We start from the raw sequence: 25,849 nt of genomic DNA, 5'->3' as shown, positions 1-25,849 counted from the left end.
TCCCCTCTTTGGCATTGATTTCTGATGAGTTACCATTCCAAAAATGTTGCTGTTGCTATCTCAATGTACCTCGACTCCACCCGATACCACATCATAATGACCAATTCTCGAGAATCTGGACTCCATTATACACCCCACTTGATATTCCTTTTCGATTTTTGCCATTCTCACTGAATGTAAAGGTTGCCCCCTTCTGGATGACATTATTATTCATACCTGAGATTTCAAGCTACTTTTAAAATCCTGTGTTTCCAAAGCAGCATATCTCCCATTGCCATCGGATGAAACAGACAAACAGAGTGGCCTGTGTGACCGCACAGGAAGCTTCGGAGTAGATGTCATGGCTATATGCTTGTAGTCTAGTCGATCACTTCTACTCAAAACCAAGTCTGGGCATGACCCTATGAAATAGGAGAGAAAATGAACAGGTTTATATTCAAGGAAAGTATTTTTGACAAGAACTCTACTCACTGCTTCAGAAGTTTCTTCAAAATTCCCTATCCTTCTATTGATGGCTGCGTGCCTTGCTCTTCCAACATTCTGAAACATTCTCTCCATGTTTCTCAAAACCTTACAAAATTTTCAAACCTCCCTTATGTCATAAGACCATAAGATATAGGAGTAGAATTAGGCCATTCGGCCCATCACCAATTCAATCACAATTCAGATTTTCCTTCTGAAATGAAAGCGGATCCAATTTGTCATCTTTTCCTGTTGGATATAATCCTGCAGTATCAGCAGGTCAACTGCTTATGGAGAAATTGTTGAGGTCAATATGAATTTCAAGAGGACAGTGGAATGGGCGGACACTAGGCAGATTAAATTTAATTCAAAGAAGCATGAAGTGATAAAAAGCTAATCAAGGCAGCGATTCTTCCAAAAAAAGTTTTAAATGCTAAATTTATGGGAAAAGTGGTGTAAATCAAAATTGTTTCTTTCAGTGGGAGTTCACACTTGCATCTCCTACATTCTGTGCATTGCAGAGGTCACAATCGCGAATATCATTAAAAGCTTGGTGGGGGGAGTCCCCATTCACGCCAGAATCTGACAGTTCCAGGCCTCTGCGCATGCACAGTGGCCCCAGCTCAATTGCTGGCCAACTCAGGACCCTTGCAATATTGCCCCCCACACCCTGCCCCATGGCCTGATCGCGGCCCTCCCCGACCATTCCCAAGCCAGCCTTGGCCCACCCTCTCTCCCCCAAATCCCCATCCACTGTCCTGGAGCGATCCGATCCCTAGCCCCCTCACCCCCCCCTTCCCACCTCCGCCTCAATGGCAGGCAGACCCCCACCCACTGGAAGACCCTGCCCCTCCAAGGGAAGCAGACCCCCCCTCCCCTGTCAGCCCGCCCCATCACTGGCCACCCTCCAGCCTCAATCAATCCCTATCAGAGTGACAGCAGGACCCCCCCCCCACCCACAGATTGCCCCAGGCCCCACCCCCAGCAGACCCCATCCCTAGGCCCCACCCGATGCCTGATAGGTAATGCCAAGTTGCCCAATGGGAATTGGCAATTTGCCCCTTGGGCAGTGCCGGGGGCATAGGTTCGCACTGCCGGAGTGTCCATGACCAGGGGGGCACCACCATCTGCCGTTGACCTCCTGGAGGGTCCCGTTTGTTCCCACTTCATTCCAGTGAGGTCTCCCACTTCTTCCCCAAAAGTGGGGAGCTACTCTAAACCCTGCCAGAATGAAATTGTACTGGCATGTGGACACTTCAGTCCCAAGCCAGCGAATCAGATTAAAATAGTTTTAAATCTCTTACTGTTCCTACCAGTTTCTAGCATCGTTCCAACTGCACTGGATATCCAGCGCTCTAAACTGTGCACGCAGCGGGAGCACATGTGTCAACCCCATGAATTGGCCCACACGTGAGTCTCCTGGCCTGCCACGCTATAAAATTAGCACATGGGATAAGAGAATCGCGCCCCCCAAGTCTTTAATATTTAGTGGGACCTGAGGGAAATCCATTTTTCCGTAACCCTCACTAACCAAGCCCCTGCTCCATCAACACCCCTCAACTACGATATGCATGCTGATGGACAGAGGAAAGGAGAGAGACAGATTAAGTCAGAGAAGGAAAAAAGCACACTGAGATAGAGGAGAAGTAGGGCACAAGAGGGGAACTGCACAAAATGAAGGAGGAAGGGAAAAAGTTGGAAGAATGGACCATCACCACCTTTTCCAAACACCAAGGGCTAGGCAATGAAATGTCCATCTCCATCACCGTCTTAGAAGAAATAATGCAACAGAAAGTCTGATTTGCAAGTGGAGATTACATATACATGACCCAAAATACATCAGCAAGAATAAAGGAAAATGAATGTTGCAAATCCTTATAAGGAGAAAGGCGATGACATTTGGCACAATGCAGAGCCTTTAGAAATATGCTTAAAGGTGCTTAGAGGGCCAAAATGTAATCTAGAAATTAGCAAAGTTGCCAATCCTAAATGGAATGGCAAAAACATTATTGAGATCATAATCAAAACAGATTTACTTCACCAGGCAGACAACAATTCTGTATATACTTGTCATGCACGGAGATGAAGAATGAGCATTGGCATTTCTGCAACCATTTTACAATCTGCCAGATCCTCCTTTCTATTGAATTCAGGGAGTAGCAAATATTTTAGGAAGAATTTTAACTACTGGGCAGAAAGCCAGTGGGAATTGTGGCTCTGTATTTTGGGAGCCCACACGGGTCCGCCAGCACCAGAATAAATCACAGCTACGGGAAGGAGGTGACACGCTTCAAGACAACTGTGAACAAAAGGGAGAGGACTTACATTTATATAGCACCAATCATGACCTCACAACATCCCAAAGTCAATTAAATAGTTTTGGAGTGTAGTTAGTTTGCAATCAAGGAATCTATGTGCCAATTTGCTCCCAGACAGGAGATACAAGAACAAATAATCTCTTGTAGTAATATTTATTGAAAAGAATAGAAATTGACAAGGATTGCTCCCCTGCCCTTCTACAATTAGTGCCATTAGATGATTATGACCAATTGAGGGGGAAGACAAAAGCTCAAAGTAAAACCTCAGCGCAGTGATGGCACTTCCTATACTGCTCCAGAAATGAGCAGAGTTACAGGCACTAAGCAGGAAGGGGAAAAAAATTACTGAGTATTATAAATATTGCAATGAACTGTCAACCTGGATTATTATGCTCAAGTCCACGGGGTAGAGCTTGGAACTATGACCTTCTGACAAAGAGGTGAGAGTGCTACCACCATCAAGGTTGATGGCCATATTTTCAGGCTTACCTTTCGGGTCTCTCACCCCTTCCCAACAGGTTTCATTGAGCACAAAGTGAGCGACCTGTTCTATACGCTGTCAAGATGCCTCTGGACCTTATGTATGATATTGGACTCCAATTAGCATACGCAAAGGGGTTCTGCCTGAGTCAGATGGATGCCTCAGCTCCTACCAAAAAAACAGCAGGGTTAAATCTGCTGTGGTTTGGGAATGGAGCGAGCGGCTAAGAAAGGCCAGAAAGGTGATGGTTTGTTTTGAGAATTAGAGTGAATTTATTTTCAGAAGGAATGTTATTTTACCAAAAGGAAAATTTTATCTTGAGGGAAAAGGTGTTATTAGATGGGTTCACTGAAGCATTATGATTTGCAACAGAGATCAATATGTTTCTTGACAGTAGTCATAATGTCACTGCCTTACTACTGTCATCGTTTCCTTTGTGCTGCTGGTTGACCTTTTAGTTGGCCTTCTTACCATGATTAACCTCACTTCTCACTAATCCTGCAGCAAGCTGCAAAATTCAACATCAAAGAGATTAGGTGGTCAATGAGAAATAATTATCAATAAGATGAGATATATTTTATGGCACATTTATGAGGGAAATTTGTGCATACCGGTGAATATCCCATGGTAAATAAGAGACATTACACTATATAATGTGCGATGTAATTGGGTGATTTACTTGTTGAAAATAAACAAAAGGTTGCTCAGAATTAAACATAGGACAAATAGTTTAAATTGTGCACATGCATGCTTTATATAAATGCTGAGTTTTACTTGGAGTAACGAAATGTGTTGAAACACGATTTAAATAATTTGAGCTTTAGAAATAAAGAAAATCAAAAATGTATCAATGTAAAATAGTCAAAATTCTATGTGCAAATGTAATTTTTTGTACAGCATGCATCTTAATACAGTTTTGTATCGATTATACTTGTAGAGCTTTTGTATTGTTTCTGTTGCTCTGGGTGGGAGTGAGATTTGAGATTTCTGAATGATCTATTAGCAGCACTGTGAAAGAGATTGTGTGGACATAGCATGAGGAGGAATGTGGCTGGAGTCTTTGCAGATTTTACAATTGGCAGGAAAGAAGTAGGCACTGGGTAGGGAAGAGTTCTAGTTTGGGGTACACGTGTTGTCAGAAAAAAATTGAATATCTGCACGAACACATTCTTCTGAAAGGTATAATCAAGTAGTCAAGATAACAGTCATCATTTTGTGGTTCTATTGGACGTAATACAAATGAACAGTGCAAGCATATTTGAAAAGGAATAAAAAATCTGAAGCAAGAACCACAGACTCACTGACCTGAAACATTGGGCTGAGTTTTGTTCTGGGGTGGAGACCCAATGTCTATCCCACTCAAGGCCTTGGCCATTGCCCGACACCATTTTTTTGACGAGCATCAGGCCAATTGGTGGCCAGTCTGCATGCTTCACTGTCCAATTAAGCACTCTTGGTAGGCTCCCCAAGGCCAATAGGAGAACAACATATCAGCACCCCCATTGTCAGAAGTGGAAGGTGTCTATCTAGGTTGGTGAAAGAGCGGGTGCCTCAAGTTGAAAGCGCCTTCCAATAAATTTTTATACTGGGGCCAGAGTGCTAGCCTACGTGTCTGCTGCTGGGACCCCCACTTTCATTTACTAACTGGGATTCAGCCTCGGTGTGGAGGACTGACTGCCCACTGGAGCATTTCAATTGGTGCCTGCACAATGCCCCAGTAGTGGGTATAATTGGCTACCCGCTGCTTCGGGGCAGGTAGCCATTCCTCAGCCTGCTTATACCCGAGCTAGATAAGGGTCTGCTCTGCTTCAGCTACTTACACAAGAAGATCTCACTTATGGTCCTTAATCAGCCCCATCTTTCCATTAGCTATCCTTTTGCTATTGATGGCCACGATTTTGTGGTGGTAGTAATGTTGGAACTGTGAGCATTCAACTCATTGATCCTCTGAAACTGACAGAGACTACAGGCAGCTACATACATGGTTAACTACTGAAATCCAGAACTTACTGTCACCGATTTTCTCCACGGTGTGAAAATAGGAGTACTCCAGAATGCAATCAATTAGAAATCTCTGAACTGGTCATAAATTGCACTCTTATGCTGTTAGTGTCACTAAATATCCTTAGAAAGTTACACAGCATTAAATAAGATACAACTGGGTTTTTAAGTATGTACAAAGTTCATAATTAATATGAACTGTTTTATCGGCATTGCAAAACTAATTTTGTATTTGTGGAACGTCACATTTTTCCTCTATGATAAAAAAAATCCACACATTTCAAAAGGACAATTTTTAATTTATGTTTATCAATGGTATCTTAGTCTCTCTGATCTGTGTCTCAATCAGTTATTTGGATCTCTGGAAAATGTAAAAATTAAGAACAATAATATTTGCCATCTGTAAGAATACTGTAATGTGGTTGACTGCCTAACTGCTTGGTGGTATCACTGTTGTTAGATGCTTGGAGATCACTTGACTTGATGTCAGATATAGACAACATGGAGAAAGAGGAAATTCAAGCCACAGAGATAGATAGATCTATATGGACAATTTTCTTCAATATCAACTGCAAGCATTGTTGCCTCCATACTGACCACAGAATCATGACCTGTGGGTTTATTATTGATCCTTGGGTTTCTTTTTATGTCAGTTGATAACATATTCTCATACTCACCTTTTCCCCTCTTATTCCCTGTCTCAGATTGCCCCTAAACTTCATATATCGAGTTTGGTTCACCATTAAGTTACAAAGCTTACATTGCTTATGGAGCAGGGTCAAAGGGCTGAATTTGCCTACTTCTGGTCCAAGTCACAAGGCTCCTTATTCAGTTTTATTTAAACCTCTAGTCAACCAGGGACCTCTACCTTAGGATTCTTTTCCTTTCATCCTAGTGGGAATCTGTCTACTCTATATCCAAACAATTTCCTCTTTGAAGGTCTCACGACATAATATGGCACTCTGGTAGTACGGCGGCACAGTGATTAGCACTGCTGCCTCATGACGCAAAGGACCCAGGTTCAATTCCAGCCTTGGATTTGTGGAGTTTGCATATTCTCCTTGAGTCTTTGTGGGTTTCCTCCAGGTGCTCCTGTTTCCTACCACAGTCTAAAAATGTGCAAGTTAAGTGGTTCGGTCATGTTAAATTGCCCCTTAGTGTCAGGAGGATTAGCAGGATTATGGAGATAGGTCCTGTGTGGGAGCAGGCTCGATGGGCCGAATGTCACTGAAAGGATTCTATGATTATATGATTAGTTGGGGAGTTTGCTGTTAGATTTAGTAGGGAAAAATCTAGGTGGATTGGCAATGTTCACTTGCCCCTTAGTGTCAGGAGAATTAGCGAAGTAAATAAATGGAGTTATGGCCTGGGTAGTTTTTTTCATTCATTTGTGGAATATGGGTGTTGCTGGCTGGCCAGCATTTATTGCCCATTCCTAGTTGCCCTTGGAGGGCAGTTGAGAGTCAACCACATTGCTGTGGCTCTGAAGTCACAAGTAGGCCAGACCAGGTAAGGATGGCAGATTTCCTTCCCGAAAGGACAATGAGCAGTGGTTTCATGGTCATCAGCAGATTCTTAATTCCAGGTTTTTTTAAAAATTGAATTCAAATTCCATCAGCAGCTGTGGTGGGATTTGAACCCGAATCCCCAGAACATTAGCTGAGTTTCTGGATTAATGGTCTAGTGATATTACTACTAGGTCATCGCCTCTCCTATTGTTGTTTGTGCAGATTCAATGGGCTGAAAGGCCTCCTTCTGCACTGTAGTGATTCTATGAAAACATTCTATTACTATCTCACTTTGATACCAATCCTTCTGGGGCAGGTCATTTTTTTTTCACAAAAATTAACTTGCCGTCAGTATTTTTACATTTGCTTTTAAATGTTGTACGACGTTCTACTGAAACTAGTTACAATGCTTTAGATGTAGCCTGACCATAATAGTGCTTTTGTTATCAAGATGCAAAGGAACATTTCAAAGACAGTGTCAAAAAGAACTACAAAGTTGTTGTTTAGGTTCAAGTGATTGACTAAGAAGAAAAACACTGGAGAAACTTTGTGAAACCTTGACAACATCAAAGAAAGGATATAGAAAGGTAGTTTAAAATCAAGTCAAAGGTTGTTAAAATACAAAGGACAAAGGTTCAAACTACTGAAGACAAGTTCAAGATATTTTTCACATGAAGATTGATGAAATCTTAGATTAGATTTTTCAGTTGGAAACTGGGTACAAAGCTTGGGAAATAGTACTGTGTAGAAATGGACTACATTTCACGTGAACGGAAAGGCTTTCTTCATTGTATTTATTTTGTCAGCCTTCGGTTTAAGAAGGGATATTGATGAAACTGTCTACTTTCAAAAACAGTAAAAGCTATCAAGCTGTACCTATTGCAAAAAGTATGGTACGTGGGATAGAAGCTAAACCCATGCTACATTCTGAGCGAAAGACCACAAACAGTTGTGAATCTTAAATGTTTATTGGAGATGCTATCATTACATAAAAGAAAGATGCATTGCAATAAATAGTGGAGTTTGTGCTCATCATTTATATTTCTTAATTTAAATCCAGTTCTATTTAGATTACAATAGAATGAACCCAACATTTCACGTGTATTGTAAATGTAATCCGGTTTCAGTTTCACTACTAGAAGATGAGGGTAAGAGGCGAATTGTTGCTGCTATTCTTCCCCCTGCATTCTGTGTAACTTAAACTAAACTAATGAATAAACTTTAGCTTTATTAGTCACAGGTAAGGCTTACATTAACACTGCAATGAAGTTACTGTGAAATTCCCCTAGTAACCACAGACTGACACCTGTTTGGGTCAATGCACCTAACCAGTACATCTTTCAGAATCTGGGAGGAAACTGGAGCACCTGGAGGAGACCCACACAGACACAGTGAGAATGTGCAAACCCCACACAGACAGTGACCCAAGCTGGGAATTGAACTCGGGTTCCTAGCACTGTGAGGCAGCAGTGCTAACCACTGTGCAACCGGGCCGCCCATGGATACAATGGATAAGCAGCGATAGTGAAGTACAGGCTACTGATAATGAGGCTATGGTGTATGAGAATAAACTACTGTGCACGTTGGTGGTGAATAATATATTACAATTATGTTATGCCACTCAGTGCCACTGGGTCAATATCCAGTGGTGCAATAGGTGGATAAAAGCAGCTTTCTGTTCTGCTTCTCTCTAGTTGGTGATGTGTTGGGCAGGGAGTTACCATGGGGAGACAGCAGTCTGTCCAAGGGGCAAAGGAAAGTGTTATTCACTTACATCTCCTGATGATTGTCAACAAAGGCATTGTAGAAAGCTTGAGCCAAGTAAACCACTGCTGATACAGATCAGGCAGGCAAAAAAAGAATAAAAGTTTTAGGAAGATGAAAACTTGCCCAACAAAAGCAAGCCTAGAGGATTGTGTTCTGCTGAACTGTGCTTATTTAAAGCATAGCAGTACATGGGTAGATAGCTCTTGAATTTTAAACTGTGGATATTTCCCATTTCAATAAAGTGAATGTTCATAGAATACCTACAGTACAGAAGGAGGCCATTTGGCCCATTGAGTCTGAACCAATTCTTCAACAGGACATCTTACCCAGGCCCATCACTGTAACCCTATATATTTATCCCACTAATTCTCCCTAATCTACACATTTTGGGACACTAAGGGGTAAATAACACAGCCAACGCACATAACCTTCACATCTTTGGACTGTGGGAGGAAACCACAGCACTGGAGGAAACCCACGCAGACACAGGGAGAATGGGCAAACTCTGCACAGTTACCAAGGCTGGAATCAAACCCAGGTCAGTGGCACTGTGAGACAGAGTTGAAATGGATTTTACTTCACTATTAACAATGACATATTGCAAAGATATGTTGTTAATATCTGATTGCAGAGAAATAATTCAGCCATTATAGTCTGCTCAAAAGTAGTTATTATAAACAAACAATTAATAAAATGCTGTTAACCATTCTACTACAAGCAGCAATTACCATGAAACTGTCACCCACTATTCAAAGATAACTGGAGTTCTCAGTGTCGTATATTATAATTAATTAATGGCTCAGGATTTGTTGCAGTCTAAACAGTGAGGCGACTGCCGCTCAGTTATTATTCTGATTCACTTGGTACTACAGAACTTGGGCATTATTGAAAAATGAGACATACTGTTGAAACTTTTCATCCTGAACCTTGCAGGACAGATGCAAGAATATCAAATTTCAAAGGGAGCAGTTGTTCCCTTTGGAATCTGGCATTCTTATGGCTGAACTGAAAAGTGCGAGGCTGAAAGCTTCGACAGAATGTTTCTTTTCTCAGCAATATTCAAGTTATTATGGTGTGAAACTGACAGCAAATTGTAGTGTTGTGCAGTTAATCACAGAAATAGAGAAGTGGCTGTCAGCGACACTCCTCCACAGTGCCACAGGATGCAGACTTCACAGATGGATTCAAGAACTCACTGATTTATTAGAAACTTCAACTATTTATACATTATTTCAGATGCAAGGAGCAATGGAAAGGTTAGGCCTTGCTCAGTTAGGAGTAACTGAGGTTTTAACAATGTTCTAAGTCATAATTACTTATGAACAACTTTGCTGGCCCTGAAAAGTCAACTTAACAACTGGAACCTATGGATCTCATTCAGAACACTTCAAAATGCATTTTTTAAATTAAATCCGGTGTTTTGATATTTATCTTTCGCCCATAACCTTCATTTCATTTTCTGCCCAATGATTTAAATGAGATTTATATTCCCTGATTTGAACCTCCTGCTTGCAGTCTGTGTGAATTTGTCAAACCGATTGGTTGATGAGAGTATCTTTTGCTTGCACTGCAGATCCCCTGCAGAAAGTGACAAATTCAAAGTGACATTGGAATACAGAAAGTTAATGTGCTAGCTCCCACTAAAATACAGTGGGCAGCTTTTTGAGGTCAGCAGGAAGTGCCCTTCATTTACTGCTGACCTCAAAATCCAGGCCATTACTGTTTTTGACTGTAACAAATCTTGCCATGTGAAGAGCTACTGTTAAATTCAGATCCTAACTTTGTGAGGTACACTTGATTTGTCAAAGTATTACTGTATAAATATCACATAAAGCCTGTTCTTTAAAATATATTTCAGCATGTAGCTAGCACAGCACTCCACAACTTTGGTTATTAATGTTCTTACCCCATCACCAGAGAATGCTCAAACAGTGTTATTTTAATAAGGTATCTGGACATCTACATCAATCAGTAATCTAGTGCAACTCTTGGTGAGTGTTTGGAATTGATTATGTTATTAAATGGCAAAGCTTTGGCCTTTAAGTTGCTTTTCCGTAGATTTCTAATTCAATCTAGTCTTGAGAGTTGCTGAACAAAGACAAAGAACAACCTGAAGGGTCATTTTGTCTTCTCATTTTTATCCTTGCTTTCTCTGAGTAGCTTGGCTCAGAGTAAGGCACAACCCTATCAGCAAGAGCAATTCTATTGTGAAACGTGTTTTCACCCACACTTTCCAGCAATGGCCAGGAGTAGAAACCCTGGGAATTATATTTTTGTTCATACCTGGGTTCAGACACTGAGGCCAATAATAGCAGCTGAAACAGAGATAATTATGCACAGACTTCTCTGGCGGTGCATGCCCCAAGACCAGAGGTTCCTATCAAAGCTCAACAGATCTTTGAATGATCCGCCAAATTTTCTGTCTCACCCACAACATTTCCCACGGCAGGTGAGGCGGGAGAATTTTGGTCAAGGAATATCATCTAGGGTTGGATTGTTCACGCCAGCCATTCATGCCGGCTGGAGATTTGACTGGGTGCCCTAAGGCTTCCTGGGCGGGATTTTCCAGCCACGCTCACCCCAAGACCAGGAAATACCCACCAAGACTAACAGACTTTGCATGATGCTTTCCCACCTGCTACAATTCCCCTGCTGGCCATGATTTTACCAGCTCGCCCCACCCATCAATGGATTTATTAATATTTATTGAAATGCTCATTTGCATGGCATTAGTGAATTGTCCGGGCTCCTTGCCTTTGTGGCCTTGCTGGGAGAGGGTCTCTCTGGTGAGGAAAGCACCTGCTCCCCACAAACCGAGAACAATCATGTTGCCCCCCCATTGGTAAAATTGGACGCCATTAAAGCCCCTGAGGGAGGTCTTGGGCAATGGAGGCCATTGGGCAGTGAAAGCTTGGCAGTGCCAGCCTGGAACCTTGGCACTACTAGCCTGGCAACTTGGCAATGCCCACTGAGCAGTGCCAGAGTGGGTCCTGAAGGTGTCAGGGAGGTCTGGAGGGGTGGAGCCTGGAGGAGTGGGGCCTGGAGGGATGGGGCCTATGTGGTGGGGCCAAGTCGGGGTGGTCCGATTGGGGATGGAAGGGGGCCCCACTGCCGCTCTGCAGTTGTGATCGACTGGGGGGGGGTGCATGATCGGTCTGGGTGGCCGGGGGGGGTGGCGGGGATGATATTTTTGGCTGGTGTAGGTCTCACAATCAGCTGTGGTTCCTGCAATAGCGATGGGAGTGGGTCAAGTCCGGATGTAACAGCAGAGGAAGTTAGGCCTCAGCTGTTGCACTTGTGCATGTGCAGCCACAGAGTTCTGCATATATGCAATAGCTCCCTCTGCTGCTAACGCTAGCTGGCTGGTGAGTTAAGGCCCACCCACTGCCTTTAGTAACGAGAAACATCTAGCTCATTTTTTCATGCACTCAGTGCATATTATTTGGAATAAAGACTTGGCCAAAAAAACAGATCTGCAACTCTCCCATTTTCGTGCTAACTGAACACTTAGAATTTTTCTCGTAAAATTGCACCCTCTGTCTTTGACCTCATGCTGATAGCAAATCTAGTCACTAGATCTTAGTGGAAACCATGGTTTTTTAGTGCAAGTATTCCCATGCTTCTTTAGCACTGTTCATCAACAAATAGCTAGAGTTGTGCTTTAAGAATATCTATAAGAATAGCTTTGTGGGTATAGTCCATGGCAGAGATTAGACTGAAAATGAAAAAATTATAGAAATGTTGGTTTTAGTATAAAGATGTTATTAAAAGTCCAGAGTTGGATTATGCATCTTGTACCTCATGCAGATTCGCTCTGGTTCAATGCTATGACCTGCAACAGTACCATCCTGATAGAATTGTGTAATCACTAACCACTAATCTTACTACCATTAACAACACAGCAAGCTCTGGAGCAATGCCAGCTCTTTACATAGTCAGTGTTCAGTCTAATTGATTTCCCCCTTTCCCTGGCTACATCATACTCTATGAGTAAATGACATGGATTTTAACCATTGCAACCAAGAGGTTTTCCCATTCATTCCTTCCTCTACTGATTTTATCTAAGTCTAAGAGGCATTGTAATTTATCTGGTTTCTTCCAAGCTAAGGGAAAAATCTTTGGACACCTTCCCATCACCCATCCCACCATCTATGCACAAGCCAGAATCTCTATTAAAAACAGTAAAAATTTGGAGGAGTGAAAAATAATTAAACATGTAATCATTATACACCGCGTTCAAGCAGTGTATATTATTTACATGTATAGAATTATTACATACTTAAATATTTTTTTCTTACAGATGCACTTCTACACATTCAAAGCTTGTTGCATTTGCAGACCCATGTCCATCATTCCTACCTGCGGTCCCATTTTCCTTTGAGTTCAACTTTTTGTCCAGAAGCTTGAGAACGAGCAAGTCTTTGTGCCATTTCTCCACTGGTTCCATTTTTCAGACCTCCTGAAATTGCACAAAGGAAATAAATGTCAGGGATTGATGGGACACTCAGAAGGATATGTAGGATAAGACAATGCTATAGCGCAGGCACTTCCCAAACACAATCCTTGTCTGATACTTAAGTTGATTTGGAGAAATTTAAATACACGGTGGCCTTCTCTGTGTACCTGACTGACAAAAAGAAACGGAGGATAAGAATTTCTTTAAAGTGTCACACAACTTTTATTTGATGGTTGTTAGGGTATAAACCAGTGAACATTTTCATTGGCTGGACATTTGCAGGATGGGGCATAATACTACAGACTGCGATCATTGTACAAAAAAAAATTGATGACTTTAACAGGAAATGGTGGAGTGGTGATATTTTCACTGGACTAGTAATCTAGAGACCCAGGTACAGCTCAGGGGATAAAAGCAAATTACATCAGGCGCAGGAATTGTTTATAAAGGGTGGCATGGTGGCACAGTGGTTAGCACTGCTCTCTCACAGCGCCAGGGCCTTGGGTTCAATTCCGGCCTCAAGTGACTGTGTTGAGTTTGCACATTCTCCCCATGTCTGCATGGGTTTCCTTCAGGTGCTCCATTTTCCTCCCACAGTCCAAAGATGTGCAGGTTAGATGGATTGGCCATGGTATATTGCCCTTGAGTGTCAGAGGGATTAGCAGGGTAAACGCATGGGGTCAGAATCTGGATGGGATTGTTGTTGATGGATACACAATGGGCCAAATGGCCTCCTTCTGCACTGTAGGGATTCTATGATTCTATGGTGCTATGATTGCCTATTGTTAGTCAGCCTGAAGCCTGTCGAGAGAAATCAAGAAGTGGTTCAAGTTGACAATGGCATAACGCTCTCTGAGATATCAGCTTGCCTTAGCTCTCACACCAATAAATGCAGATGGATTAGTTATGTCTCAGTTAGAACATGCACTCTGATCCTATTTACACCTCATTCCAAAATTTTCAAGGGAATGACAGTGTGACTAATAGTGTAAAAGGAAAAGTTCTCGTCAGTCCGTATCTGATTGCTTGGATATCTTCCACCTTAAGGAGAATTCTGGAAATCAATGACAGCAACTTCTCAATTTCTGCTTTTAGCTGTGCATTAGTGGACTCTAAAAAGTGCTGTCAGTTTCAGCGGAGTACTGAAAGCAAACGCTGACAGTTTTACCATCATTGCTGCCACAGAATCCGAATCCTTTCCATATATATGCTCAAAATCGGTTCATCACCGTAGCAGAATATTACGAAGGTGGCAGAAAGCTTACAGGAAAGTTGAAGTATTGCGAAAAGCCGAAAAGGCTGCTGGCCACAGCACACTAATTCCACTGTAACTTTCTGAAAAGGAATTCTGTGCATGGGATTCCCCCACCACTCCCAGGGTCTCCCTCCATATTCCAAAGGACTACACACCCCAAGAAGAATTCCCCAATACATGGGATTCCTCCCACCCCCAGAGGTTCCTTCCCATGCTCCCCCCCTTCTCCCCACCCCAACAGCCCTAACTCTGAAACCCTTCTCCCAAATCTGACTCCCATCTCCTTGCTTTCCGCTGCCAGGCACAATCTCACTCTTACCCACTCCACGCAGCACAATACAACTGACCCATTCTGAGGCCTGTGCCCACTTGAATGCCCTCCAGGCCAGATCTGACCTGACCAAACCCTCCAGAGGCCGTTCCCAACATGCAGCTCTCCTACTGGGGCTTAACTTGACTCTCCAATGTAGCCCCACCCTAAACCGCACCCCCCACCCGCTCCTCCCAGAGGCCCGATTCAACCTGACAACACCTTTCCCCACAGCCTATCTCTACACCCTCCAGAAGGCCAACCCCTTCCCTGAGGCCCCACCCTAACCTGCTCAAAGCCCAACCTAACCTGAGGCCAGATGTCCCTCAACACCGGAGGCCGACAACCTCTCTCAACCACAATGCCTCCCTTCTCCCCACCTCCACCTTGAGCTTGAGATGTGATCCCCCCTCCCACATGAGGACTGAACACCCCCTTCACCAAAGCCCAATCTATCAAATGAAGTCAATGGCAAGGAAGATTGAATTGGATGTATAATGTTTAATTGCAGCTGAAGTTGAATTTCACTTTCCTAGTACAGTCTGCCTACTCTATGAGGAAAGCACCCACACTAGCAGATTGTTTACTTTAATCTAATTTAATAAGTGCGCTTATAATATGCTGCAAAATCAGTCAGAATGTCTCACAAACACATAAAGCCAGTTTCTGAGTCCAATGGTGCTTCAGAATTCTTGGAGTTACGTTGTTGTTCTGTGGACTGAATGATGTGATACATAGGGTGAGATTTTCAATTGCCTGTTGGATAAGAAAGGGCAGTAGGTGCCCTTTAAGTGGCCTGCAAGTATCCCATTGCCCCTAGGATGTGCTGATCTTTTAAAACAAGGAAGTGGGTGTGGGGGATGTGGGCATCAGGAACCCATTTGCTGTCAACCGGAGCCTGTTAAATGTCTTGACGAGTTTGCTAATGGGCCCAAAGGCAATTTTCAAATTGCTGAACCCCCTCAGTCTGCTATACAATGATGCAGAATTGTCAGCTGGGTTCAATTCAGGGAGCTTGTAACTATTATTTCTGATTATAACAAATTTTAATGACTAGGGTTTTTTAGGGCACTGCATCCTTCAGTTGGCTGTTTGTCCATTTGCCTGTGCCTGTGATATTCTGCCTGCTCCTCAGCTGCAGACCCCACTATGGTTGGTGCAACCCTTTGCTGCTGACACACTGCAGGCAGCTCCGACCCTCCTGTTAATGCTAGATGCTACTAAGTGGGCACCGCCCTTGACTCTGGCCCCACATATATTTCAAGATTGTGTTGTGTCAGCGATGAAGTTTCAACATGCGTTCGAGAGCTGGAAATTATCCTGCTGTCATATTCCTGACCCTGGATTAAATGTCAGGCATTTGGGCATCATGGCATTCTGCCTCACAACAGTGATTTAACTATGTATTATAGATAAATGAAGTCAAGAACCTGGGACTGTCACTTATAGATTACTAATCCAAATTGTTTTTCACTCCTTGGATCGCAAGTCATTTTCTCTCTGAATTATTTTTTTGAAGGAGTGCCAGGTCCTCCCTCAGTAGGCAGGTAAACTAGCTTTCTGCTTCAGGCAGCTCCAACCCACAGCACTATAACTTCCTTCACAGATAAAGCAAGGAGGTAGGTCTGGCTAGTATCTACCCCTGGGGGTCGACATTTATGGCATCAATCTGGTCCATACCAGGCATCCAACCAGCTAAGCCAACCATCCTCCCAACTTGTCTTCTGGCAACATGCATTTTTACATGCATGTTGCAGTCTGGAGCTTTGGGTATTGTGGTAGAAGTTCCAATGTTGTCTCCATCACATGGCTGACCAAGAATCGCTCCCACTCTTACCATCTGCCATAGGTGTTTGTTCAATGGATTTACAGGTTGATAGTCAACCTGTTTGTCTGCGTCATGAATGCATCTTCTTTGGCCATTAGGTCCTGGAGTAGGATTTAACCTGGAGCTCCTGGCTCAGAGGCAGGGACACTACCCACTCTGTTACAAGACGTTGAAACAAGTTTCAGTCTATTATAACAAAAAGTCTGTGAGTTCTTTCCCCTATCTGTCTGATTATCAGGTCTAGCATTCAGACTAGTTATTTAGACAATAACAGTCAGCCATTAAAGATATAGTTTGCAGCCTAAATCTTTTAGCAGGTAATTTTCACTGAATACTTTAAATGCCAAAACGTCACCGAATGACCAAGGTAGATCTTAAGTTGCCCACCAGTTTAGCCCACATTTAGCACCTAGCACCATCTTATAGAATCACAGAATGGTAAGAAGGAGACCATTCCCTGCCCGTCTGACTGCAGCCTTGCAATTTCCATTCCCTCAGGTACTTATCTAATTCCCTTTAGAAAGCCGCAATTTCAGCTAGCGAGTTTCCAGATACTAATCTTTCACTGTACTTCCAAATGTTGCCTTTGGCTCTTTTGCCAATTTGTTTAAATTGTCCTCTGGTTCTCAACTCTTAAAGCATATCACTGTCATCACAGTCAGCTACACTTCCAAATTCTGCGCTGTCAATTTTGTAACTGTACCCTGTACATCTAAATCTAAGTTATTAAAACATATCAATAAATTTCCCAAGCACCAATCCTTGAAGAACCTCATTGTATACCTCATTCTTTTTCTGACTTGCAGTCAGTGACTAGTGAAGTTCTGCAGGGATCTGTGCTAGTAACCCAACTGTTCACATTATATATTAATGGTTTAGAAGAGGGAACTGAATGTATTATCTCCATATTTGCATATGATACAAAGTTGGGTGGGAGGGTGACCTGTGAGGAGGATGCAGGGATGCTTCAGCGTGATTTCAGCAGGCTGAGTGTGTGGGATTATGCATGGCAGATGCAGTATAATGTGAATAAATGTGAGGTTATCCATGTTGGTAGCAATAATAGGAAGACAGATTATTACTTGATTGGTTGTAAATTGAGAGAGGTGGATATTCAGTGAGACGTTGGTGTCCTTGTGCTTCAATCACTAAAAATAAGTGTGCAGGTACAACAGGCAATGAAGAAGACAAATGGTATGTTGGCCTTCATAGCGAAAGTATTTGAGCATAGGGATAGGGATGTTTTGCTGCAATTGTATAGGGTGTTGGTGAGGCCACACCTGGAATATTGTGTGCAGTTTTGGTGTCCTTATCTGAGGAAGGATGCTTTGCTACAGAGGGAGTCCAGCAAAGTTTTACCAGGCTGATTCCTGGGATAGCAGATCTGTCATATGAGGAGAGACTAAGTTGGTTATCCACTGGAGTTTAGAAGAGTGAGAGGGGATCTCATAGAAACTTATAAAATTCTAATAGGGTTAGGTAATGTAGATTCAGAAAGAATGTTCCCAATGGTGGAGGAGTCCAGAACAAGGGGTCATAGTTTGAGGATAAGAGGTAAACCTTTTAGAATTGAGGTGAGGAAAATTTCTTCACCCAGCGTGGTGAATGTGTGGAATTCACTACCACAGAAAGTAGTTGAGAACAAATTGTTGTCTGATTTCAAAAAGAAATTAGATATAGCTCTTGGGGCTCAAGGGATCAAGGGACATGTGGGGAAATCAGGATATTGAATTTGATGATCAACCATTATCAAAATGAATGGTGGAGCAGGCTCGAAGGGTCAAACAGCCTATTCCTGTTTCTAGTTTCTATGTTTCAATATTCCAGTCAAAAAGCAGCTGCTCACCACTGCTCTTGCTTCCAGTCACTTTGCCAACTTCATATCCATGCTGTTATTGTCCCTATTATTCTGTGGGCTTCAGCTTTGTTAATAAGCCAGCCATGTGGCACTTTATCAAATGCCTTTTAGAAGTCAATATACACCACACTAATCTTATTACCCTCATCGACCTCTCTGTTACCTGATCAAAAAACTTAATCCAGTTAATTAAACACGATTTACTTTTAAAAAAATCATGATGGGTTTCCTGAATGAATCCACATTTGTTAAAGTGATTCTTGATTTTGTCCTGCATTATCATTTTCTAAAAGTTTTTCCACCAGATTTAAACTGATTGACCTATGGTTCCTAGGCTTATCCTAACATCTTTTCTTGAACCAATGTGTATGTAACATATGCAATACTCCAGCTTCATGGCACCACTCCTGCACCATTGGAGGACTGGAAGATTGTGGCTGGTACGTCCGCAATTTCCACCTTTACTACCCTTTGCATCTTTTGATGCATCCCGCATTGCGTCGAGGTTTGGTAAAGGAGTTAGGCAATGGGTACTTGGAAGCTCGGTAAACAGCAGATTGCCAGTTAACATGCCTTCTAGCGATCATTAAAGACACTGCATGGCATTTTGATGGCTAATATTTCAATTAATGCCCTTTCCCAGGAGGGATCAGCTGAACATGTCACTCGCAGCACTGACGCTGATTTGAAATTCTACTTAAAAGGGTATTCATCATTTCATGTTAATTTCTGCTGGAGCTGTGAAACACATTTGCACCTTTCCTGTGACAAGTTGTCAAGATTTCATAAATTCTTGAGCAAGGTTTTATGGAAGGAAGGTGGGATCAGGATATTGAATTTGACGTTCAGCCATGAACAAAATGAATGGTGGAGCAGGCTTGAAGAGCCGAATGGCCTACTCCTGTTTCTATTTTCGATGTTTCTAATTATTCTGCAAATTCCATTAGCTCAGCTAAAAAGAATCAGTGCTATGTTACTCCACATTCTTGGACATCTTATAGAAATCACTGAGGGAAAGGGAGTTCTTGGTCACAGGCATCTTGCTCGGGCTCCTCCTTGGTATGGATGAGGAATAGGAAAAGAACATAAGGCCAGGCAGAGCAGCAACAACTAATGCAGGAGAGAGGGATGGAAAGACAAGGAGAACAAGGTGGCATCCTCACTCCCTTGCTGATACATCCCTGCTCCTCCTCTGTTTCTCTCCCAGCAGAGCCTTCAGTGCTGCATCCAAGAAGCTATTCTCCCTCTCCCTCAGTCTCTGAGCTATCCTGCAATGTGCCACAGTGTCCCAGCTAAAGCACTCTGACTCTTCAAGGGAAGTATCCTTTTAAGTAACACTTCAAATCAGCATCAATGTCCACATTTACTATTCCGCAAAAGTCTCATCTAGTCTACCCTTAAGTGCTGATCTTGCTGACATCTGGTTTTGCACCGCTAGGCAAGTTCCAATTACAGTAATCAGCAATTAGGATCAAAATTTTGCGCTAAATTTTCAAACAGATATGTTTTTTGAGCACTGCATCTCTGTTTTCATTATTTGCCCAAAGTAACCCACGAAAAGCCAGCTGCAGGCACAAATAACAAAGCTTCTATTGTCTTATAAATTTGATTAGCTGACCGAAAAAGTGCTGCGATCTTAAGCCAGTCAACTTCTGTGTATTCATTCAATTCTTTACAATCCACATCTGATAAAGACCTTGTTCATTTTCTCCTAGTCTCTACCTCTCAAGGGTTGCCAACCCTCCAGGAATCAAAGATTAGCTTACTGTATGCTGTTGTGAGCAACCTAGACACAGGTGCAGGAGAGGGTGGGAAGGATGGAAAGGGAGGGTATTCACAGCGGCACTAAAGAAATTGTGCTTCCTTCTTTAAACCCATGGAACACCATCCTCTAAAATTATAAAAATAAAATAAATAAAGATATGCTTATTGCTAATTCTAAAATTTACAAACTGGACAAAGACCTAAAATGCCTGAACTTATGACGCTGAACAAAAGGAGCTGCCTGGCAGTATCGGAAAAACTCATGTATTGTTATCCCCAAACAGCCACAAATAATATCCTACAGGCTGCTCAGACCAAACTCAGAGAGAGCTATACAAAGGATGGCTTCATAACCTAGGCTGATCAACAGGAGTCTGCTAAGACAAAGATCCCCACAACCTTCCTTTCAATTCCTAATAGTTAAGACATTTAACAATCTTGGAGACCCAGATGAGGAATACATGTCCTTTGTCAAACACAGTGCGGAGAGGTAGGAGTCCTGTGACATGGGCCCCTGGCAACGTGGAACCAGTTACATTACCTTGCTGAACTGCAAAGTCTCAGTTTGCTGTTTTACCATCTCAGCAGCAGCCTCATAAACAGGGAGCTCTGGCCCAGGTTCAATATTTGGCCCATCTATGCATTTCTGCCGGAAATTCTGTACCATCAGCTGTAAGACTAATTCTTCTCTGCATGCCTATCTCATCATGTGAAGTCAACATCACTGGAAAAGTGAATTATAAGCATTGGTTTTCAACTCACTGACCTCCATGAAGGAATGCCTCATTGAACTTTGATTCTGGACTCTGGAACCCACGTGAAACAATATTTCTTTTCTCTGTGGTCTTTGTACTGTAAATTGTTCTTCTCTCTATTCCTCTTTTACTGTATGGATACAAAAGAAGCAACATTGTGACCCTTCTCTCATGCTTTGAGTGTCTGAAGTTAAACTAACCCTTTGAGTTTGTCCTATCTTACGTTTGCTGTGGAGTGATTAATTAAAAATTGGATTTGACCAAAACTGAAGGGTTGGGAAATATGTCATTGCTTAAAAGAAGGGAAGCAAGTCAAAAACATCTTTCTGTTCCCAGACAGATGGTAGAGAAGAAATTGGAACTGTTTAAATTAAACCCTTTCCTGTCCATAACAATTTCAAAAAAAAAATTTGGTCCAATTTAGCATGCCATTATTGTTGCTAATGGTATATTTTCATTTTCAGGCTTTTCTTACTTTGGCCTCTTACATTGTTTCAATCATACACAACACAAGCTTTGGAAAGCCTTGCCTTTTCCCTGAGTGTTGCAACTTCTGGTATCTCCATTCCTCCAGTATCTCCTCCATGAAGTTGAGAATCTGGTGAACTGGTGCGATGACAATAATCTCTCCCTCAATGTCAACAAATGAAAGAGACTGTCATCGACTTCAGGAACCACAGTGGAGAACATGCCTCTGCCTACATCAACGGAGATGAAATAGAAATGGTCGAAAGCTTCAAGCTTCCAGGTGTCCAGATCACCAACAACCTGTCCTGGTCCCCCCATGCTGGCACTATAGTTAAGAAAGCCCACCAATGCCTCCACTTTCTCAGAAGACTAAGGAAATTTGGCATGTCAGCTACGACTCTCACCAACTTTTACAGATGCACCATAGAAAGCATTCTTTTAGTTTGCATCACGAATTGGTATGGCTCCTGCGCTGTCCAAGACCGCAGGAAACGACAAAAGGCTGTAAATGTAGCCCAATCCATCATGCAAACTAGCCTCGCATCCATTGGCTCTGTTTACATTTCCTGCTGCCTCGGCAAAGCAGCTAGCATAATTAAGGACCCTACGCACTCCAGACATTCTTTCTTTCATCTTCTTCCATCAGGAAAAAGATACACAAGTCTGAGGTCACGTACCAACTGACTCAAGAACAGTTTCTTCCTCCTGCTGTCAGGCTTTTGAATGGACCTACCTCGCATTAAGTTGATCTTTCTCTACACCCTAGCTATGACTGTAACACAACATTCTGTACTCTCTAATTTCTTTCTTTATAAATGGTATAATTTGTATCGTGCGCAAGAAACAACATTTTTCACTGCATACTAATACATGTGACAATAATAAATCAAATTTCCTTTACAGCAGCTACTGCCAGAGAAGGGGCAAGGAAGTCATGTTAAATTTTAGGTATCAACAAGTAGCTAGCTCATCTGGCAATCAAGCATCTGTCCCAAAATTGTTGGCCTGCTGCATTGTTTCATTTTGGGCCTAGTTGCCCTTTTCTTTATTCATTCATGAGAGGTGGGCAACTCTGGCATCTTTATTGCATCTCCCTGGCTGCCTTGAACTGAGTGGCTTGCAAGGCCATTTCAGAAGGCATTTAAGAGCCAACCACACTGCTGTGGATTTTGAGTCACATGTAGGCCAGACCAAGTAAGGATGGCAGATTTCCTTCCCTACAGGACATTCGTGGCTTTTACAACGAAGGTCATCATTAGACTTTTAATTCCTAATTTTTATTGAATTCAAATTTTGATTTGATTCACAGGGATTAGAACCCTGGTTCCCATTAGACAGGGCCTCTGGTTTACTAGTCCAGTGACAATGCCACTATGCCATTGTCTCTCCTTTAGTGTAGGTAATATTCAGCTGATCTTCCGAATTAGCAGCATTAATTCAAGTAGACACTCCCCCACCCCGAGTTTTAAGTTTTAGAATTTAAACCACACCATTTTTTTCTGCAAAGTTCTTGATTCCTGGTGGCTTGAAAAGATTCAGTGCAAATAGGCTTAAAATATTCTGTATTTTTTCATTAGCTACAATATTTACAACATGATTTTAAGGATATGAACATCAGTATTCTCCCTTCCAACAGGTTGGTTAAGAAATGTTATAATTAAATTACTATATTTGGGGACTGAAAGTGCAAGTTCAAATATAGAGCAGAAGCCAATTCAGAATTTGCAGGGTTAAGGAACTTGTGTAAATGATCTTAGTTATTTTCTTAATTGGAATTGTACATGACAAAGCACAATTCAGCTACAATTTCAGACAGAACAACGTCCTATATTTTTGTTGTGCCTTTTACATAGCAAAGCATGCCAAATACTATTTGTACTCAGCTGTGAGTGCAAACAAAAGCATTTTTGCACCTCTGAAATGCAACATTAGATTTTACTGCGGATGCTGGAATCTGAAACAAATATAGAAAATGCTGGAAAATCTCAGCAGGTTTGACAGCATCTGTGGAGAGAGAATAGAGCTAATGTTTCTGGATGATTCTTTGTCATTCTGATTGTGTGTGGCCTTTAAGTCTATATATGTATTTCTGGGAGTTGGGATGGGTCACTGACCACATTCCTGTTGAATGGTGCTTGCGGCATGGTGGCACAATGGTTAGCACTGCTGCCGCACAGCACCGGGAACTTGTGTTCAACTCCAGCCTCGGGTTACTGTCTGTGTGGAGTTTGTACTTTCTCCCTGTGTCTGTGTGGGTTTCCTCCAGATGCTCTGGTTTCCTCCCACAGTCCAAAGGTGTGAGGATAAGATGGATTGGCTGTATTAAATTAACCCTAGTGTCAGGGGGATTTGCTGAATAAATATGCAGGGCTCAGGGAATAGGGCCTGGGTGGGATTGTGGTTGGTGCAGACTCGATGGGCCAAATGGCCTCCTTCTGCACTGTAAGGATTCTGTGAAGTCTCATTTAGTAGATTAGCAGCAGTGAGGCTCCACTGGGTAGCACTGAATCCTGAAGACATGTTCCTTATGCCTTGCAACTTCCTGAGCCCCCCCTCTCCTGTTGCTGCTCCATCTAAGTACCTAGCAAAGAAAGACCTGATGTTACACTGTGCTGCTGGGTTCACTGAAAGAATTGAGCTTTGCCATCTGCAGTTCCAATTAAGAAAATTCTAACACAGAAATCACTCCCAAATATCCCAGAAAAGTGTAACGAATCAGAAACAACAGCACCTCAACATTTCGTTGTGGGGAGCAAATTCTGCTGGACTGTGTGTCCTCTGAATGGGAATTTACCACCTGCAGTATGAGATCTGGTAGTAGCATGCACGCCTGTAAACACTTCACAGGACACCTGACAGAGAAAAATTCTACACTGCTCGCCCCCAGCGATGTCAAAGTCTCACTGAAAACAGTTCGGTCCATCAGTGCGGCTAACAAGCGCTGTAAGAGTGGGGAACAATACACACAGCACAGCCACACTCACAGCCAGTGCGTTAATGTCAACCAGAATGTTAATGTCAACACCAAGACTCATTTACATTCGCAGAATATCCAGTTGCCTCTGGAAGTAAACTCAATCCAGCATCCTTACCGGATGAAGATGTGATTGGAGGGAAGTGAAACAGCCTCAGTGGTTTGTTTTGAAGCACTTCGCCGGTGTCCTCACCCTCTGTGCGCGCCCCCCCCCCCCCCCCCCTACACACAGACACACACACCTACCCCGGCCAACATAAACACACAGCGAGCTGAGGGGGGAGCAGGGGGCGGGGAGATTACCTTGCAGCAGCTTGTGAGCTTGTCAGAGGCATCTCGGCCAGCGCAGTGCTGTGTCTCCGGCCCCCGCCGCTGCTGCAATGGGGACCAGCGGTTCCCCCGCCGCTTCCACTCCTCAGGGGCGCTTCTGATCCCGGCCGCGGCTCTGCAACGAGCGGGCCAGCTCTGCAACCCAGGTCTCCAGCGATGTCAAGGACTAAAACCTCTTCTTAATAAAACAAAAAGCCAGCCAGCCTCCTCATCTTGAAGCTGCTAACACATCTCAGAAAGGCCCGCTGGCTGCAGGGTTCCACATTATGATTGACTTTTCCATCCTCCGGATCTAAATGAGTTTTTTTTTCCTTCCCCCTTGGAAAGAAAGAATAGCAGTGCTTTTTCTTTCGCAGTCCGGAACGTCTTAACAGCTCCCGAATGGTTTTGAAGTGTAGTCTAAAATTGTGTGCGAGTCAAAATTAAACAAATGCCCAAGAGCGGCATCAGTACAGCCTCAGATCTTACACAGTGAATCATCACTGAATGCTAACATGCTAAGCCATGTTATCAGAGCATGGTTCACAACGCACTGGCAGCGGATCCCCTGTCACCCTGCCTGTTACTGAGCATTTCCTGGATTTGTCATTCATGGGGATCGCCCTGCTCTGTTACTGTACATGCGGTCATGTACCGCGCTTATTTGTAGCAAACAGGGACAGATTGATTATTCAAATGGGCCTGGACTCTGCCACCCGCAGGTCTAACAGCAAACTGAACACATCTCAAAATTCACTAATAAAGACAACGCATTACATGGGCACATGAAATATGACATTGCATCAACGCTGCCTTGCTTTTTTTTCACAACGCTTGAGAAAACACTCTAATAGATTTAAATGAGTTAAATCAGTTCTATCATACAGTCAGATACAGGCTACAAGTGTGTTAACCAGCCTCACCTGGTAGAGATCTGTGGAGCTTGCTCAAATACAGTTAGTCATCCATCCCTGTCGCCATTCCCTTCCATCTGTCCTTTCCTGGGAGGCTGTTCCCTGCCTGTCGGTGAAATCTCCCACTCACAACCTACCCAGTTTGTGCAGTCGGGATGCCGCCCTGCTGTCATTGGTTGGCTTTCCCTGGGAGTTCGGTGTATCCTAGATACAGTTTTCAAGGCAATTTCAAGACGTAATCGACGAAATCCGGAGAGACCCGAATTAGGACTTTCTCTGCAGGCTGGGTGCCAAAGCCAGTCACCAAGGAGTCAAATTGGGGTAATCCTCAAAACGCCGACTATTCACCGCCTACCCATCACCCAAAACTGAAAGATACGTCAGGGATCTCTAATCTTGTAAAACTCTTGCAATTAATGCT

The 25,849-nt window shown here is 42.9% G+C and overlaps 1 protein-coding gene across 3 annotated transcripts in view; it reads right to left on the bottom strand.

Moving 5' to 3' along the window:
• Positions 1–25,526, bottom strand: part of LOC145344448 (uncharacterized) — a 29,813-nt gene extending 4,287 nt beyond the window's left edge. The window contains exons 1-4 of one of the 3 annotated variants that reach the window (XM_080191585.1): positions 24,509–25,094; positions 20,775–20,893; positions 12,897–12,996; positions 217–401 (exon numbers count right to left, since the gene is read on the bottom strand). In XM_080191585.1, the coding sequence (XP_080047711.1) occupies positions 217–401; positions 12,897–12,984 (273 nt within the window). In that variant the 5' untranslated portion in view covers positions 12,985–12,996; positions 20,775–20,893; positions 24,509–25,094. Of the gene's footprint in view, positions 1–216; positions 402–12,896; positions 12,997–20,774; positions 20,894–24,508; positions 25,095–25,437 lie in introns of those variants that run through there. The other 2 variants (XM_080191586.1, XM_080191587.1) reach the window with 2 other exon arrangements.
• Between the last annotated feature and the right edge of the window lie 323 nt (positions 25,527–25,849).

Source organism: Carcharhinus amblyrhynchos, chromosome 6 (assembly GCF_965287045.1).
Source record: "Carcharhinus amblyrhynchos chromosome 6, sCarAmb.v2.hapA, whole genome shotgun sequence".
Lineage (NCBI taxonomy): Eukaryota > Metazoa > Chordata > Chondrichthyes > Carcharhiniformes > Carcharhinidae > Carcharhinus > Carcharhinus amblyrhynchos.
The sequence above is the reverse complement of the archived record's forward strand: the minus strand, read 5'-3'. Positions and strand labels throughout refer to the sequence as shown.